We start from the raw sequence: 19,175 nt of genomic DNA on the forward strand, positions 1-19,175 counted from the left end.
TCGTTTACGACAGATTCACCCTGTGTATTGACTATGAGGGCCACGCACTTACAGCTGGCCACTCGCTAATATTATTAAGAGGAATGGTCATTTACGGTCCTATCTCCAAAAAGCAGGCGGGCCTTGTCCTCCTCGTGAGGCGGACCGCTTGCGACAGAATCACTCTCTGTATTGTCTATCAGAGGTCCACACACCTACAGCCCCCCCTCGCTAATATTATTAAGAGGTATAGTCACTAACGGTCCTCTCTCACAGTAGCAGTAGGCGGGCCTTTTCCGTCTCATGCGGCTCGTCTATGCAGCTGCAGCTTCTGACGGACCGCTTGCGACAGGATCACGCTCTGTATTGACTATCAGAGGTCCACGCACCTCCCTCGCTATTATTAAGAGGTATGGTCACTCACGGTCCTCTCTCCCAGTAGCAGGCGGGCCTTGTCTTCCTCGTGGGGCTCGGGCGCGGCGGCGGCTCGTCTGTGCAGCTGTAGTTTCTGCCGGATTGCTTGCGACAGGATCACCCTGTACATAGTGTAATTTAGTCTTTACTATGAAGTGTCGGTTAAGGAAGGTCGTGTAGAGCTGATGGCCGCTAGGGCAGGAAAGTTCTTAAGTGGCGACCACGAGCCGGAAGACGAACGAAGCCTCCCACTAGGAGGACCGAAGATCTGGTGAAGATCACAGGAGGTGACTGGATGCGAGCGGCGCAGGAGCGGTCTTTATGGAAATCCTTGGGGGAGGCCTTTGTCCAACAGTGGACGTCTTTCGGCTGAAACGAACGAACGAAGGAGGGTCGTGTACTAGGATCAACCTGTATTATACAGTTTAGTCTTTGCTATTTGATAATGGTTAGAAATGTTCGCGTACTAGTATGACGCCTACTGCGGTAGATCCTGGCTACACAGTAGTTGCAGCGGTGGGAAAGAAAGGTGGGAATAGTCCCGATACTACGGTTAGGGGTTCAAATTCCACAAGTAGCAAATTGTAGTTTATTCGTTGAATTGTGATCAGAAAACCAGCTCTGCTTTGTTTGAGGCTAGATAATAATCATTATTTTTAGTTTAATCAACAAAAAATTCTAATATTAATTCTTCACAATAAGTGTGATGTAATATACCACGCAATCTTGTATACCCATTCTTATAAGATACACCATACAAGAATGCATGGTAAATTCAGTGAACTGCTCCTGAATCGAATGTACCTACTACTACTATTTCTATATATTTATATTATCCGGCAGACAGTGGTGACTGAGTTTGTTGCGGCGCTTCTTCTCAGCACTTGCCAAATGTTGGTCTCGAAGCGCTGGTAGGGTAAAAAGATTATGAGACATGTAGAGGCTCCTTAAGAGCAAAATGACGTTTTGTAAGAACTATTTATTAGTCCAAACAAATAAAGAAATTTTGACTTTGACTTTGACTTTGACAAAGAATTACTTTTGAAAAGAAGGAATAAAGTATACAGATATAACATAATAGACAGTGGCAGAATTCTGCTTGGTCCCTCCGTGGAGTGCTACGTTACCTCCTTGTGTCGCTCTTGGTGGCCAGCAGCAGGTCAAGCCACGTCCACGTGACGTTGTGATACTCCAGAGTGGGCAGCACCAAGGGTAGGTCCCTGACGTCTTCTAGATTCTTTTCTTTGCTGCCCTTGTAAGATACGCGCACGGGCACCTCGGGAATCTTGATGTAGATGAACAGTTTGTTCTTTTCTGCGCGTTCCTGTTGATTGAAAAGTCAGAATCAGTCAGTACTTGTTATTTATTGTTCTACTACTTATCTAGCGAGAAAACAGCAGACCGGTGCTGCTACTTCTTCCATCTTTCTTTATTTTTTCTATCTCTCTTTCTAACCATTAAATTCGTCATTATAATGATGAGTCTAAGATGCGCGCCGTGATAACTTTTATCGGCGTCAATTTGTATGGGCAAAATCGATAAAATGGCGTGATAACCGCCTATCACGGCGTGCATCTTAGGCCTACAGATTAAGTGTAATCTAGACACAATTATGTGCTCGTACATATTAAGATTAATTTATTAATGAATAGGTAGACTACGTGTGGAAGTCACATAACAGTTCATTAGAATATAAATCAATTAAAAATGACTAATAATTCGGTTTAGTTCATTCACATTCGTTACTTCTTTAATACAACGTACAAAACTAATTCCGTATATCTAGTTCTATCAATTAGAATTTCATTTTTTTTATCTAACTGCTTATCAGTATTACATATTTGCACGCATTATTAGTGTGGGCCTTTCCCGTGAATTACTGACCGCAATATAATAAACTAACCTGTCATGATTTGTAAAAATGTGTCATATTTACATACCACAAATCATACGTCAATAATAACTGTTGAAATGTATTTCATACTTTCTAAATATTTCAAACTTCTATTTTTATTATTAAATATCTAAATAAATACGCCAATAATGACGTTTGTTTAACGTATATTTTATACTATCTACCTATTATAGTTCATGATACAACTTGCTGAAAGGCAGACCGAAGAACAACGGAGGATCCTATTGACATCCTTTGGGTGCGTAAGCGCAACCCAAAACGATCACAAACCTTGATCTTCCCTACATCGTCTTTGTCCCTCTTATCCCTCTTGACGTAGAAGTTGAAGTTCTTGATACTACAGTCAAATTAGAACCCTCTGGGTGCGCAAACGTAACCCAAACACAAAACAGTCCAGACTTTTCTAAGTTGTACAAACCTTCATCGTTTCCACATGGTCCTTACCCTTTTTATCCCTCTTTACGGAGGATGAAATGGACTCCTTGATACAACGGTCCTATTAGGGTGCGCAAGCGCAATCCAAACTAAACCGATCGTATCACATTCCTCTCACCTTCATCTTCTCAACATCATCTTTGTCCTTCTTGTCCCTTTTGACGTAGAAGTTGGAGTTGGAGTCCTTGATACAACGGTCCTATTAGGGTGCGCAAGCGCAATCCAAACTAAACCGATCGTATCACATTCCTCTCACCTTCATCTTCTCGACATCGTCCTTGTCCTTCTTGTCCCTCTTGACGTAGAAGTTGCGAGTTGGAGTCCTTGATGTAGTATCAAGGACTCCAACTCCAACTATTAACTTTACTATTTACTACTTACTTACTCCAAAAAAGTTCTATTATGCATCCTTTGGGTGCGCAAGCGTAACCCAGTAACAGCGTAACCAAGCGTAAACAGTCCAAACTTTTCTAAGTTGTACAAACCTTCATCTTCTCAACATCGTCTTTGTCCTTCTTGTCCCTCTTGACGTAGAAGTTGGAGTTGGAGTCCTTGGGCTTCTTCTTGGCCTTCTTGGAGCCGGCGGGCACTATTTGCTACTTACTTACTCCAAAAAAGTTCTATTATACATCCTTTGGGTGCGCAAGCGTAACCCAGTAACAGCGTAACCAAGCGTAAACAATCCAAACTTTTCTAAGTTGTACAAACCTTCATCTTCTCAACATCGTCTTTGTCCTTCTTGTCCCTCTTGACGTAGAAGTTGGAGTTGGAGTCCTTGGGCTTCTTCTTGGCCTTCTTGGAGCCGGCGGGCACTATTTGCTACTTACTTACTCCAAAAAAGTTCTATTATACATCCTTTGGGTGCGCAAGCGTAACCCAGTAACAGCGTAACCAAGCGTAAACAATCCAAACTTTTCTAAGTTGTACAAACCTTCATCTTCTCAACATCGTCTTTGTCCTTCTTGTCCCTCTTGACGTAGAAGTTGGAGTTGGAGTCCTTGGGCTTCTTCTTGGCCTTCTTGGAGCCGGCGGGCACTATTTGCTACTTACTTACTCCAAAAAAGTTCTATTATACATCCTTTGGGTGCGCAAGCGTAACCCAGTAACAGCGTAACCAAGCGTAAACAATCCAAACTTTTCTAAGTTGTACAAACCTTCATCTTCTCAACATCGTCTTTGTCCTTCTTGTCCCTCTTGACGTAGAAGTTGGAGTTGGAGTCCTTGGGCTTCTTCTTGGCCTTCTTGGAGCCGGCGGGCACTATTTGCTACTTACTTACTCCAAAAAAGTTCTATTATACATCCTTTGGGTGCGCAAGCGTAACCCAGTAACAGCGTAACCAAGCGTAAACAATCCAAACTTTTCTAAGTTGTACAAACCTTCATCTTCTCAACATCGTCTTTGTCCTTCTTGTCCCTCTTGACGTAGAAGTTGGAGTTGGAGTCCTTGGGCTTCTTCTTGGCCTTCTTGGAGCCGGCGGGCACTATTTGCTACTTACTTACTCCAAAAAAGTTCTATTATACATCCTTTGGGTGCGCAAGCGTAACCCAGTAACAGCGTAACCAAGCGTAAACAATCCAAACTTTTCTAAGTTGTACAAACCTTCATCTTCTCAACATCGTCTTTGTCCTTCTTGTCCCTCTTGACGTAGAAGTTGGAGTTGGAGTCCTTGGGCTTCTTCTTGGCCTTCTTGGAGCCGGCGGGCACCAGCCCGGAGCGCGCGCCCTCCTCGTCGTCGCCGTCTTCGATGGATTCCGGGTCGCGTTCAGGAAAGCAGAACTTCAGCATTGTGTTGAAGAACTTCTTGGTTAGGCCTAAGGAATAAGACTTGTTAGTAATTTAGAATAGGAGTAGAAAGTAGAATTTATAATATTCTGAACGAGGAGACTTTGGAAGGATGTTGGAGCGTCAATCTATTAGATATTTGAGGTATTGAGACTTATGTAAAGGACGAGTCTAGCTTTACATTTAAAAAGGCCTTAGCCTGTCATAGACAACCACCAAACCACCTTTGGGTGAAATGGTTCCGAGGTGAAATGAGGACACTAAAAATCCACTTTGTTCACCCAAGTGATATCACCCAGGTGAACAAAGTGGAACAACATAATAAAAGACAGCGAGATTCCTATTCATTAAAAGAAATGACTAGTATCCAAACGCGTCGCTATACAATCGCTCATCATAGTAACGCATCAACTATCATTTCATTTGCTACGTATTATAAAAAAACTTGTTCTTGTGACGTTTAGGGTTACGTACAGCTCCCTTAAAATGGTGACAAATTAAATGATTACTACATCTTTTCATACTATTTCTAACGTACCTTTGTTTGTCACCTGTCATCCGCTTTGCAATGGAGGGAAGTCGAACCTTAATTTCGAACTCCTCCTATGTTCTTCTGATTAATTTCGTTGCGGGTCCAATGACAGTTTAAATTTCCCCCGGGACAAACTTGACCTTCATTGGTTGGGTTTTTGTGGCGGTCAAGCTGTAGATCCTGGCTACACAGGAGTTGCAGTGGTGGGAACGAGAGGTGGGAATAGTCCCGTATTTCTAACGTACCGATCCGTATGGGCACGATGTTGACCTCGAAGTGTTCCTTGACAGCGATGCCGCCCACCGGCGGGCGGTCGCGGCAGAACACACGCAGCGCCGCGCGGCGCGCTAGTGGCGCTCTCCCTGATGGCGCTTGCGGAACTAACACCTGCGAATAGGAAATACACAATTATTCTGGGAAAGCACTAGCCCCAAACTAACCCCCGGTTCAGACATGTCTCCGTTTTACTGTTCCGTTTTATCGTGTACGTTTTTTTTTCGTCGATGGCGTATGTAGTTGTATGAGCGACTTCACACATGACACAGTATTCTGTATACAGTAATACATACAAAAAACGTACACGATAAAACGGAACAGTAAAACGGAGACATGTGTGAACCGGCTGTAAGCAAATATTATACGTAGTTCATGAACACAAATGTTTGTCTTGTGCGGGGACTGAACTCAAATACTCTGGCATAGTATTGTCCGATATGCTAACCATGACACCAAATGGGATTGACCATTTGTCTCTGAAAGTTACACGATTTCGCGCACAGGAGAAAAAGCCTATTTGAACTTCCCGGCGTCATTAAGACGCCATTTGTATTTTATGTGGCTTCAGAAGGTGAAGAATCATTTCATAAAGACATGGACAAAATGACAAAATTATTATATAACTATGTATGTAATAGATTACCTCTGGGAATGGTTCATTAGGCAGCAAGTTGGTGACTCGCACGTAACCAACTTCGAGCTGATGTTCCACGGAATCATCCGACCGGGATGTCTTGGTGTATCTAAACAAATAAGGTAAATAGAAGATAAATAAGAACAAAACAGTAAAATCTTTATAACCATTGGAAAAAGGGAGACAAGCATTGGCGTACATATGGTTATTTTTCTAAAGGGCCTGAGCGATTAGCATTATCATAGCTTATGAGTAGATTTTTTGTTATAGCTCTTATAACAACTACATAATAACTGTAGTGTTCGGCTTGATATGCTGTCAAGTAATGTGAACTTACAAGAAGTTAGTCAGCAGCAGGTCAGCGATCCCCAGCTGTCCGTCAGCATCCGTAAGGCGCCACCTGGCGGACTTGAAGCATATCTCGTTGTAGCGGTGCGGCGCGGCGGCCCCGGGGCCCGCTGTGTAACGTGCTGGTCGGTTCAAGCACGTCAGCATCGACCGCGACCTACGTGCTAGCCGACTGGCTCATGAACTCTCAACGTGCACTGTAGGCACTCTACACCGACGGCACATTGGACTGGACACATTGAATTGTGTAAATCTTGTATATAGCAATAGCATAACAGTAATAAACCAGATATCAACCGTCCGCGTTGTGTTTCATTTACCCCCACTGAGGCCAAGAAAGCCTTAGTGCAGCCCTCCTTCCTATCAAATCTTTATTATATCTAATTATAAGGTATTGTTAGGGCTCTAGGGACTACAAACGAAGCCAGAAATATAGCTTGGTTATGAGATAAGTTATGAGTGACCAAAACCTACTATCTATACCGTATGTAATCCTGTCTCACTCTATAATATTTTTATGTAGCCGCCTGAATAAACTTGAGTGAAAAAGTGTTTCCACTGTCTCAATTGCATAAAAAGCTTCAAAAAAATCATTTCATTCAGTTTCCATTTTGCCGAATAGGCGTGATTGACAATATATAACTGTCACCTAACACTTAGGCGGCCGAAAATCGGGCCCCTGTTTTAAAGTGCTCCCATAAGGCCTAAGGTGTCCCTTATGTGTTGGTGAAAACGAAATTCCTGTTAGGTATTACCTAATATTTCATAAAGGTCGCTTTAAAATTAGGGATTGATGGTGAAAACGGGCAATAGACAACCAACAAACCACCTTTGGGTGAAATGGTTTCGAGGTGAAATGAGGACACTAAAAATCCACTTTGTTCACCCAAGTGATATCACCCAGGTGAACAAAGTGGAACAGTATAATAAAAGACAGCGAGATCCCTATTCATTTAAAATAAATGACTAGCATCCAAACGCATCGCTATACAATCGCTCATCATAGTAAAGCATCAACTATCATTTCATTGTTCTTGTGAGGTTTAGGGTTATGTATGGCTCCCTTAAAATGGTGACAAATTAAATGATTACTACATCTTTTTATACTATTTCTAACGTACCTTTGTTTGTCACCTGTCATCCGCTTTGCAATGGAGGAAAGTCGAACCTTAATTTCGAACTCCTCCTATGTTCTTCTAATTAATTTCGTTGCGGGTCCAATGACACTTTAACTTTCCCCCGGGACAAACTTGACCTTCATTGGTTGGGTTTTTGTGGCGGTCAAGCTGTAGATCCTGGCTACACAGGAGTTGCAGTGGTGGGAACGAGAGGTGGGAATAGTCCCGTATTTCTAACGTACCGATCCTTATGGGCACGATGTTGACCTCGAAGTGCTCCTTGACAGCGATGCCGCCCACCGGCGGGCGGTCGCGGCAAAACACACGCAGCGCCGCGCGGCGCGCTAGTGGCGCTCGCCCTGACGGCGCTTGCGGTACTAACACCTGCGAGAAAGATAATACTAAACGATAGGATAATATACATACAGACAGATATAATCTTCGCGGCAGGTGCCGCCTATGAAGATGAAACTATCGGTTATGTAGTACCGAAAGGCAAGGTAGTGATACCACAGAATATAGCTATGGGATGCTCCCAAAAATCTGACTTCGCAAAGCCTGTCTGAAACTGAGGCAACATAAGAGCGTATTCATTTTAGGGTAGTATCGAAAAAATAGCAAAAGTAATTAATATTATCTGTGTATTTTCTCTGTAAGTAAATTTTTAACATTCTTTTGAGAAAAAAATGTCTTTAACCGTAAAATTCAACATGTTAGTTTATTCCTGTAAATCAGTGAAACTACGTACCTCTGGGAATGGTTCATTGGGCAGCAGGTTGGTCACTCGCACGTAACCAACTTCGAGCTGGTGTTCCACGGAATCATCCGACCGGGATGTCTTGGTGTACCTAAAGAAACAATTTATAAAAATAATTGAGACTGTAAAATAACAAAATAATAACATTTGAGCCTGCACTTTAAGCGCCGTTATTAGTAGGCAATTTATCGCGCTAAGATTCGATCTTAGAGTTCGAGCTGTCCGCGCCCGTGGCTCGATCTGCTCAATAGTAATATCAACTCACAAGAAGTTAGTCAGCAGCAGGTCAGCGATCCCTAGCTGTCCNGACCACTTCTTTGCATTCGTTCACCTGTTTACGCAAAAAAAGTGGTTAAACAAGGATCTAGGTTGGTTCCCAAACTTATTTGAGACGCGCCCCTTTTCGACCACACAGAAAATTCCGCGCCCCCCCTCCTCCAATCATTGTTTATTGGTTGTATCGAGCAGTCTGGAATGCATTCTCTCACCGGTCGCAGATTTTTCATACTTAAGTACACAGATGGCCCGCGCCCCCCTTTAAAGGTCTTTGCGCCTCCCACTTTTGGAAACAATGGTCTAGGTATTAACAACTGTGAGTAGGGTGAGTGCAACTGAGTAAGGTTCTTATTACAAGAACGAAGCTTAAAATCGGCCTACTTCCTTGCACTGATTCACCTGCGCGCACGCATGATTATTGGTAAAGCAGCTGTCTTTTTGTTTTATTTTTTTACAACAACATTTCACTGCCGTGACAAGAGGTCCCAATGCTACAGTAAAGTTTTAAGTGCTCACCTGCGCACGCGCATGATCATTGCACAGGCTGTCTAATTCAAATTCATATAAGATATTATATTATATGCATTATAAGATGCGTAATATAGAATAGATTAGAAAAACATTTATTTGGCATATTAAGACAAAATACAAATCTAACACAGATCGAAACTCTTGTTCGGACAGATGTATAGTTGCGTATAAATTACAGAACAAATTATGAGTAAGAGAGCTAGGGAAGGGATTAGTCCCATCAATATTTTATTTAAAAAGTTAATGTGAAATATGATACTGGTTACACTCACTTGATTATCAAGGCTCTTAAGCTCCTCGAAGGCGACCGGGTCATCCCCGGTGATGGACCGGTTCTTGAGGTAGTACTCCTTCTCAAGCCGCCGTAGCCTCGCCAAGGATTCTCTCACCTGAACATAACATAGAGGCATAGTATTAAGGAGAAACATACAAAACTAAAAAGTTTCAAATTATTGAAATCCATAATTGGCAGAAAAAAATAATGATAGTGCCGTAGCTGTAGCATTGACATGGTATTATGAACACGCGAATCATGCTTGGATTTTGTTAAAATACTATCAGACTATAAATTCTAGATTAAAAAGTAATTATTTACAATAAACATGCATAAAAATTCTTGGTTTCGTGACTGTGTAATTACCTACGTCCAAGAAACAAAATAGTTATTTGTACTGAATTTGCATAAAAGTGTGAGTCGTTATCGTTCATTACTAATGTTGAATTAATTACATACCAATTACATACACAAAAGATAAAAGTAATATTTAATTAATCACCTGTTTGCGCATTATTAGTCACAATCGCGATTCAAAATAATTCGATTAGTCAAAACAGATTATAAAATTCGCCTGGCACTGACAAGTCTTCGGTAGTATAGTGGTCAGTATCCCCGCCTGTCACGCGGGAGACCGGGGTTCGATTCCCCGCCGGAGAGAACCTTTTTTTGTATTTTATTTTTGTTTTAGCTTATTATTTTAGAAATGGTTTCTACTCTCGCACCTAACTTCGCTGAAGAAAAAGCATTTATCAGTATCGTTTAAAAAAAAATAAGCGACTTATAGCCTGACCAGGAACATAAAAACCCTGGCATAGAGGCGCGTCAATTGCATTTGATAGTGCAACACTGAGTACAGTCGTATCTGTTTTAAATTAATAGGCTAACTTTNCACCACTTCTTTGCATTCGTTCACCTGTGTACGCACACAAAAAAGTGATTAACCAACCTAGACCCTTGTGTCTAGGTTGGTTCACAAACTTATTTGAGACGCGCCCCCTTTCGACCATACAGAAAATTCCGCGCCCCCCCTCCTCCAGTCATTGTTTATTGGTCGTATCGAGCAGTCTGGAATGCATTCTCTCAGCGGTCGCAGATTTTTTATACTTAAGTACACAGATGGCCCGCGCCCCCCTTTAAAGGTCTTTGCGCCCCCCACTTTTGGAAACAATGGTCTAGGTATTAACAACTGTGAGTAGAGTGAGTGCAACTGAGTAAGGTTCTTATTACAGAACTAAGCTCAAAATCGGCCTACTTCCTTGCACTCATTCACTTGCGTGCGCGCAAGATTATTGGTTAGGCAGCTGCCTAGTTATTTTTATTTGATTTATTTAAAACAGCAATTCACTTGACTGGAGGACCCGATGCTACAGTAAAGTTTTAAATGCTCACCTGCGCACGCGCATAATCATTGCACAGGTTGCCTAAGATGCGTAAAGACAAAATACAAATCTAACACAGATCGAAACTCTTGTTCGGGAAGATGTCTAGTTGCGTAAAAATAACAGAACAAATTATGAGAAAAAGAGCTGGGGAAGGGATTAGTCTCATCAATATTTTATTTTAAAAGTTACTTTTAAAATATAATATTACTTTTTACACTCACTTGATTGTCGAGGCTCTTAAGCTCCTCGAAGGCGACCGGGTCATCCCCGGTGATGGACCGGTTCTTGAGGTAGTACTCCTTCTCAAGCCGCCGTAGCCTCGCCAAGGATTCCCTCACCTGAACATAAAATAAAGACATAGTATTGAGAAGAAACATACATAATTGAAGTTTCAAATTTGTTCAATCCACAATAAATGAAAAATATGAAATAATGACAACAGTGCCATAGTATTAGTTTATTAAATACTATCACACTATTAAATCTCCATTAAAAAATAATGAACAATAAACATGCATAAAAATTCTAGGTTTCGTGACTGTGTCATTACCTACGTCCAAGAAACAAAATAGGTATTTCTACTGAATTATAATTAATATCTATTTGCATAAAAGTGTGAGTCGTTATCGTTCATTACTAATGCTGAATTAATTACATACCAATTACATACACAAAAGATAAAGTAATATTTTATTAATCACCTGTTTGCGCATTATTAGTCACAATCGCGATTCAAAATAATTCGACTAACCAAAACAGATTATAAAATTCGCCTGACATTGACAAGTCTTCGGTAGTATAGTGGTCAGTATCCCCGCCTGTCACGCGGGAGACCGGGGTTCGATTCCCCGCCGGAGAGAACTTTTTGCATTCATTTTATTTTTATTTTAGCTTATTATTTTAGAAATGGTTTCTACTCTCGCACCTAACTTCGCTGAAGAAAAAGCATTTATCAGTGTCGTTTAAAAAAAAATAAGCGACTTAAAACTTTTTTCATAATAATAATAATATCATGTTTCATAACCTGGAGCGAGATCAAACGCGAAGCTCAAGACCGAATGTATCATGGAGGAGTGTTGTGGACGCCCTCTGCCCCATCTAGGGGACATAGGACCTTTGAGTCATATAAAGATTTATTTAAGTATTTTATGAATTAGACCTTTATCTAATCATTACCTTTACTTAATCACTTCCTTTACATTCTTAATCATAAGTCTGCATCTCAAAAATCATGTATTAAATACACAATGTAATCATCATTATGTAATAAAATTTATTCTTCAGGAAATCATCAATTTGACATAGCATTGGTTTTTAAATGCCAAAACAAATTGCTTCTCAAATAACAAAAAAAAACTCTCCGGCGGGGAATCGAACCCCGGTCTCCCGCGTGACAGGCGGGGATACTGACCACTATACTACCGAAGACTTGTTCATCGATGACGAATTTTATAACCATGTTTGACTAATCAAGTACACTGTATACCGTGAATAATCGCAAACAGGTGAATTAATATGTTTTTGATAACTCATTGTATTGTCATTCAAAAACATTCACATTCGATCAGTTGACTTGGAAAAACAATACCTAAAAACAGCATCAAACGTGAATTTTTATTTTTGATAGCTCTAGTGGTATTATTACTGGTGGTATTCGATTCCTAATTTCGGAACGAGACGTTCACTTTCATAACCATACCGCAGCAACAAAAAGTGGTTATGTCTTAGGGGAAAGATGATTTGGTCAGGGCAACATAGAAGCAGAATAGATAAAATTTCCGAAGACTAAATGACATGAAATCAGATAACCCTCATCATTTTAGATGGACATGTGCATCCAGGCGGGCGAAGCCGTGGGCAAAAGCTTGTTTATACAATATATAATTTTCATTTCAAATCAAACTGACTGAAAATTACCATTTTTGATAGTTAATGACTAGTTTTTGACCAATTTGATCATAAATGACGGTTAGTCAAATTCAATCACTTTAGTAATTTTCAACACTAGGCCAGCGACATCCGTTCGTTACTGCGGCGAATTTGGGACACCCCCGACTTTTGCATCTCGAGCGCGTCCCGAGATTTGAAATTCGAAGTAAAGTTTGTGTTTCGTCTGTTTATATGAAGTTACAATACTGTATGATAGTATTACCGAGCCCTTAGTCCATAATGGTCGCTACACCTACCTGCGTCTGCAGCTTGTGTATGAGCTGGCGCGGGTCGGCGTCGCGGTGCAGCTGCAGCTGGAGCCGCTCCAGCGTGCGCATGGTGTAGTATAGTACATGTGTGGTCGCTAGTGTAGCTACCTGCGTCTGCAGCTTGTGTATGAGCTGGCGCGGGTCGGCGTCGCGGTGCAGCTGCAGCTGGAAGCGCATGCGCGCGCGCCGCTCCAGCGTGCGCCGCCGCTCCGGCTCCACGTGCAGCACCACGTTGTTCACCACGTCCAGGAGCATCGCGTACTGAAATAGAGAAACACGGGTCTTAACGTGACAATTTAATGGTGCGTCCACACTGTGCGAACGGGCTTCAACATCACAAAACTTGTCCATTCGACATTAATTTCCTTTACTGCTGAAGAATACACCGCCAACAGAGCTAATAGGGAAGAACACTTGAGTAATGTAGAAAAGCATAGCATGATTCCATTACCTTTTTTTTTACTAATAAAAATCTTTATTTGTTTCAGGTAAGCGACGCGTAGTAAAACTCGCACGCGCAGTGCGACACAATCCTTCGCAGCTGTAAGGTAGACGCGCACTGACCTGCAGCGAGTTGGTGCACACGTCGAGGTCGTGGTGCATCAGCATGAAGGAGTCGTAGGGCTGGCTGGACGCGCCCCAGGCGTCGGTGGACGAGCACTGCTCCACCTCCTCGTGCGACGCGTAGTAGAACTCGCACGCGCAGCGCGACACTATCCTTTGCAGCTGCGGACAATGGTTTCCCAGTAAAAATAATTGCATTCAATTCGTGGGGTTGAAAACCCATTATTAAGACAAATACTTAAATTTTGACACTATTAAATTTTTGTCTCTTCGACAAAAAACATCAATTCGTTATGGAAGTTGGAAGAGCAGTCGCCCGGCAAGCGGAAGGTCGTGGGTTCAATTCCCGCCTTAGGCAGTTCGATTTTTTCAAGTTATTTATAATTTTCAAATCAATTCGTTATGTTGAATACGAAATGTTATTTTACAAAAAATCGTTTGTTTTTTTTTCAACTTTGAAGCACTGATTTTACTAGTTCATACTTGCACTTTACTTTCGCTTATCCGGCTCGAAGGACCATTTGTTTTTCTTCGAAATTAGATCCAATTCCTTGAGCCTGTTTATACACAGAACTACAACGTACCTGCGCTAGACCAGTGTAGGCACTGGACGCGACAGTCCTCCCAATGACGCCGCCATTGGATGTTCTCTACAGGGTATAACATACCTGTGCTAGGCCAGTGTCGGCGCTGGGCCCCACGGTTCTCCCGATGACGCCGCCCGCGGAGTGGCCGCTGCCCACCAGGCGCGGCACGTCCGGCAACGTACTGATCTCTGTTCCCGCACAGCGCTCACATATCTCCTCTGCTAGTTATTTCAGCCAAATGACGTCCACTGCTGGACAAAGGCCTCCTCCAAAGGATTTCCACAACGACTGGTCCTGCGCTGCCCGCATTCTGGTTCTTCTCACGACTTTCACCAGATTGTCGGTCCACCTATTGGAAGGGCCTGCCCTCACTAAGTCTTCCGGCTCATGGTCGTCACTCGAGAACTTTTCTGTCCCAGCGGCCATCTACTCTACGAGATTTGTACCCCGTCCTCTACCACTTTTGGCAATTCTCCTCTACTGAAACCTCTGCAAGTGACAACATACCTGTGCAAGGCCAGTGTCGGCGCTGGGCCCCACGGTTCTCCCGATGACGCCGCCCGCGGAGTGGCCGCTGCCCACCAGGCGCGGCACGTCCGGCAATGTACTGATCTCTGTTCCTGCCCATCGCTCGGATATTTCTTCTACTGACACCCATTGTATATTCTCTGAAATGAGAATAAGAAGTTTGATTTAGTCTAATATTCTGAAGGATGCAACGATCTAATATAAAATGATTGCGAATGATTGCCAGAAGTTCTGACTTTAAAAGCTGGACAGATTGGGTTGGGATAAGTGAAGTGTCTGTGCACTGGTTTGCCCCTAACTGTTTATTTGAATGTGATAGCCATGTAAAGATGTCTATGAGATTAAACATAAGGAGTGTCATACTTTTGGCATAGTACCGACTAAGTCGCCTACATGGTCATGTGTCGTGGTCATGGTCATGCATCATGGTCATGGTCATGGTCAAGGTCATGGTCATGGTCATGGTCATGGTCATGGTCATGGTCATGGTCATGGTCATGGTCATGGTCATGGTCATGTGTCATGGTCATGGTCATGGTCATGGTCATGTGTCATGGTCATGGTCATGGTCATCTATCCGCGCCCTACTCTCTCACCGTCGAGCTGGTCGCCGAGGGCGGCGCTGACGGTGGCGTAGTACTGCATGGCGGAGAGCGCGCCGCACCAGGCGGTGGCGGGCGGCGAGCGGCGCACTCGCTGGCGCACTTCGGCGCGCGCTGCGCACAGCAACACGTAGCCGCGCGTCTCGCACCCCTTCAGGACCACTTGGGAGTTCACCAGCTCGACTGAAACACAAGTAAATTTTTAAGGGCCTGCCACACTGGCGGAAGGTATGCGCTTGACTTACGATTGAAGGCAGTGTTCCCCACCATATCACCCGTCGAGCCCTCACTCGCGCCTCTCGCTATGGTTGCCATGATACTGCGAGACACTACTACTTACTACTCACTGAGGAAGGCGGTATGCGCTTGATTTACGATTGAAGGCGCCACCATATCACCTGCCGAGCACTCATTCGCGCCTCTCGCTATGGTCGCCATGATACTGCGTGACGATATGTGTTGGCCGACTGACACTGGTGCAAGTGCTTTTTTTTATGTGACTGGAGGCAAACGAGCATACGGATCACCTGATGGTTAGCAATTGCCGTTGCCCATGTACACCCGCAACATCAGTGAAGTCACAAGTGCGCTGCCAACCTTTTAAATCCCTTTCCCCCCCAATTGGGCCTCCGGTACCCTGATGTGTCGACCGACACTGTGCGAGTGTACTCACTGAGGAAGGCGGTGTGCGCCGTGTCGTGGTCGAGCTGCTTCTGGTGCTTGTGCCGCTCAGCTCGTCGCTGGACACCACGGGGCCTCGCCGCCGCCTGATGTGTCGACCGTTCGTTCGTTCGTTTCAGCCAAATGACGTCCACTGCTGGACAAAGGCCTCCCCCAAGGTTTTCCACAATGAACGGTCCTGCGCTGCCCGCATCCAGGCTCTTCCCGCGACCTTTACCCGAACGGGCTCGCGCGGCAAACTCGACATCCTGCTCACTCAAGAGCAGGGTGAGCAGGATATCGAGTTTGCCGCGCGAGCCCGTTCGCCCAGTGTGGACGCACCATTATATGATTTTTTTACTGAAACGTAGGCACACTTTAGTACTAATTTTTAGATACACACAAGAGTGTATCATGTTGATTTAGCGTGGCTGAAATGATGATGATGATGGCAAGACGTCCACTGCTAAATATTAGGCTTCCCCTAATGATTTTGAGATTGGCCGGTTGGTAGCGGCCTACATAGAGTCTCCCTGCAATCTTTATGAAATCATTTCATTTTGTGGGTGGATGTCCCGTGCTGGGCTTACCGGTACGTGGCCTCCATTCCAGAATGTTACTACCCCATCGGCCGTCAGTTCTGCGTGCTATGTGCCCTGCTCATTGCCACCATCAGCTTGCTAAACTGTAGGCTAAGTCAGAGACTCTTATTCATTTACTGAGATACACTAGAACCTTATCTATTCATCATCATATATTCGGTAATGTAGAAAAGCGTAGCGTGATTCCCTTACTTTTTTTTTTTTTACTAATAAAAATCTTTATTTGTTTCAGGTAAGCGACAGTATTTACGAGTATGTACGTGAAAACTAATTAGGAAGTAAGTTAATTACCAATTTTCAGAAAAAAATATAAACAATACGAACATACAAAATAAAAGTTTTAAAAAGTTTTAGATATGTTTTGGTGCAAAAACTATACGAACGAGGGTGAACATGTGACATAAAACCATTCTCTATAGTCTGGTTTGTGAACACGTAGAATTTTGTCCAATGACCCCAAGCTACCCATCCTTATCGCTAGCGCGTAATTATGTTGCTATCGCGCTCACATACTCACTGCGGGTGCCAGTCGCACAGTCGCGACGGCAATATAATTACGCGCGAGCGATAAGGATGGGTAGCTAGGGGTCATTGGACAAAATTCTAGGTGCTCACAGACCGGGCTTTAGATTTATAAATATTTCTTTCAACTAACATTTATCACTTCACTAAGCACGTTACAGGCAATTCATTTTTATTTGAAATCAAATCTTAGCCTTATTATTGACATAGAATTCGGCGGAGGTATCCTTCGCAGCTGTAAGGTAGACGCGCACTGACCTGCAGCGAGTTGGTGCACACGTCGAGGTCGTGGTGCATCAGCATGAAGGAGTCGTAGGGCTGGCTGGACGCGCCCCAGGCGTCGGTGCACGAGCACTGACCTGCAGCGAGTTGGTGCACACGTCGAGGTCGTGGTGCATCAGCATGAAGGAGTCGTAGGGCTGGCTGGACGCGCCCCAGGCGTCGGTGGACGAGCACTGCTCCACCTCCTCGTGCGACGCGTAGTAGAACTCGCATGCGCAGCGCGACACTATCCTTTGCAGCTGCGGACAATGATTTACCAGTAAAAATAGTGACATTTATATTCTAATTCATAGAGCTGAAAAATCGCTAACTAAACAAAAATTTAATTTTCAAAATTACAATACAAACGACGAGACATCAAACATCAATTCATTATGTTGAATAAGAAATGTTATTTTACACATAATCGTCTGTTCTTTTTCCACTTTGAAGTACTGATTCGACCAAGTTCATACATGCACTTTACTTTCGATTATCCGGCTCGAAGGACCATTTGTTTTTCTTGGAAATTAGATCCAATTTTTGAGCCTGTTTCTGTTTATACATAGAACTACAACATACCTGCGCTAGACCAGTGTCGGCGCTGGGCCCGACAGTCCTCCCGATGACGCCGCCCGCGGAGTGGCCGCTGCCCACCAGGCGCGGCACGTCCGGCAATGTACTGATCTCTGTTCCCGCCCATCGTTCGGATATTTCTTCTACTGACACCCATTGTATATTCTCTGCAATGAGAATATGAGAATGAGTGTTTAGTTCGAATAAGTGTTGTATTGTGAACGACTACGACGTTCAAATCCAAAAGCATTGCGTATGTTTGCCAGAAGTTCTGGCTAAAACGGCTAGGGGTATTGGGAAATTGAAATATGTAAGTGATGTGTCTGTACATTTGTTTTGCGCCTTACGTGTGCCATAGGCCATAATTAGAATGTGATAGCCATGTAAGGATATCTATGAGTTTATTTACATCTTAAGGAGTTTCATAGTTTAGGCTCAGTACCGACTAAGTCGCCTACATGGTTATGTGTCGTGGACATGGTCATGCGTCATGGTCATGGTCATGTGTCTTGGACATGGTCATGGTCATGGTCGCGTACATCTATCCGCGCCCTACTCTCTCACCATCGAGCTGGTCGCCGAGGGCGGCGCTGACGGTGGCGTAGTACTGCATGGCGGAGAGCGCGCCGCACCAGGCGGTGGCGGGCGGCGAGCGGCGCACGATATGGTCATGGTCATGGTCATGTCTCTCTCACCGTCGAGCTGGTCGCCGAGGGCGGCGCTGACGGTGGCGTAGTACTGCATGGCGGAGAGCACGCCGCACCAGGCGGTGGCGGGCGGCGAGCGGCGCACGATATGGTCATGGTCATGGTCATGTCTCTCTCACCGTCGAGCTGGTCGCCGAGGGCGGCGCTGACGGTGGCGTAGTACTGCATGGCGGAGAGCGCGCCGCACCAGGCGGTGGCGGGCGGCGAGCGGCGCACGCGCTGGCGCACTTCGGCGCGCGCTGCGCACAGCAACACGTAGCCGCGCGTCTCGCACCCCTTCAGGACCACTTGGGAATTCACCAGCTCGACTGAAACACAAGTAAATTTTTAAGGGCCTGCCACACTGGCGGAAGGTATGCGCTTGACTTACGATTGAAGGCAGTGTTCCCCACCATATCACCCATCGAGCCCTCACTCGCGCCTCTCGCTATGGTTGCCATGATACTGCGAGACACTACTACCTACTACTCACTGAGGAAGGCGGTATGCGCTTGATTTACGATTGAAGGCGTCACCATATCACCTGCCGAGCACTCACTCGCGTCCTTAGCTGTGGTCGCTGAACACCACGGGGCCTCGCCGCCCGCCTGGTGTGTCGACCGACACTGTGCGAGTGCACTCACTGAGGAAGGCGGTAGGCTCTTGACTTACGATCAAAGGCGGCGTGCGCATATCGCCCGGCGAGTCCTCACTCGCTCCTCTCGCTGTGGT

The 19,175-nt window shown here is 44.4% G+C and overlaps 1 protein-coding gene and 3 non-coding genes across 4 annotated transcripts in view; 2 read left to right on the plus strand and 2 right to left on the minus strand.

Annotated features, from left to right (window-relative positions):
- Positions 1 to 233: 233 nt before the first annotated feature.
- The window catches only part of LOC114351605 (protein KIAA0100-like), a gene marked incomplete at its 5' end in the record, with an annotated part of 29,087 nt that continues 10,145 nt past the window's right edge, over positions 234 to 19,175 (minus strand). The window contains 22 exons of the mRNA XM_028302884.1: positions 234 to 515; positions 1,521 to 1,717; positions 4,344 to 4,555; positions 5,304 to 5,445; positions 5,978 to 6,077; positions 6,306 to 6,480; positions 7,677 to 7,818; positions 8,183 to 8,282; positions 8,984 to 9,015; positions 9,271 to 9,387; positions 10,168 to 10,188; positions 10,879 to 10,995; positions 12,964 to 13,116; positions 13,420 to 13,581; positions 14,514 to 14,674; positions 15,131 to 15,319; positions 15,810 to 15,903; positions 16,649 to 16,665; positions 17,127 to 17,178; positions 17,280 to 17,441; positions 17,764 to 17,924; positions 18,584 to 18,772. Coding sequence (XP_028158685.1) covers positions 383 to 515; positions 1,521 to 1,717; positions 4,344 to 4,555; positions 5,304 to 5,445; positions 5,978 to 6,077; positions 6,306 to 6,480; positions 7,677 to 7,818; positions 8,183 to 8,282; positions 8,984 to 9,015; positions 9,271 to 9,387; positions 10,168 to 10,188; positions 10,879 to 10,995; positions 12,964 to 13,116; positions 13,420 to 13,581; positions 14,514 to 14,674; positions 15,131 to 15,319; positions 15,810 to 15,903; positions 16,649 to 16,665; positions 17,127 to 17,178; positions 17,280 to 17,441; positions 17,764 to 17,924; positions 18,584 to 18,772 — 2,828 coding nt within the window. The remainder of the gene's footprint in view (positions 516 to 1,520; positions 1,718 to 4,343; positions 4,556 to 5,303; positions 5,446 to 5,977; positions 6,078 to 6,305; positions 6,481 to 7,676; positions 7,819 to 8,182; positions 8,283 to 8,983; positions 9,016 to 9,270; positions 9,388 to 10,167; positions 10,189 to 10,878; positions 10,996 to 12,963; positions 13,117 to 13,419; positions 13,582 to 14,513; positions 14,675 to 15,130; positions 15,320 to 15,809; positions 15,904 to 16,648; positions 16,666 to 17,126; positions 17,179 to 17,279; positions 17,442 to 17,763; positions 17,925 to 18,583; positions 18,773 to 19,175) is intronic.
- Positions 9,861 to 9,932, plus strand: TRNAD-GUC (transfer RNA aspartic acid (anticodon GUC)). The gene has a single exon. It is a non-coding gene; the product is annotated as a tRNA-Asp (tRNA).
- Positions 11,445 to 11,516, plus strand: TRNAD-GUC (transfer RNA aspartic acid (anticodon GUC)). Its single transcript has one exon. It is a non-coding gene; the product is annotated as a tRNA-Asp (tRNA).
- Positions 12,014 to 12,085, minus strand: TRNAD-GUC (transfer RNA aspartic acid (anticodon GUC)). The gene has a single exon. It is a non-coding gene; the product is annotated as a tRNA-Asp (tRNA).

Source organism: Ostrinia furnacalis, unplaced genomic scaffold, assembly GCF_004193835.3.
Source record: "Ostrinia furnacalis isolate ACB-3 unplaced genomic scaffold, ASM419383v2 OfSCF0092, whole genome shotgun sequence".
In the NCBI taxonomy this organism is placed as follows: domain Eukaryota; kingdom Metazoa; phylum Arthropoda; class Insecta; order Lepidoptera; family Crambidae; genus Ostrinia; species Ostrinia furnacalis.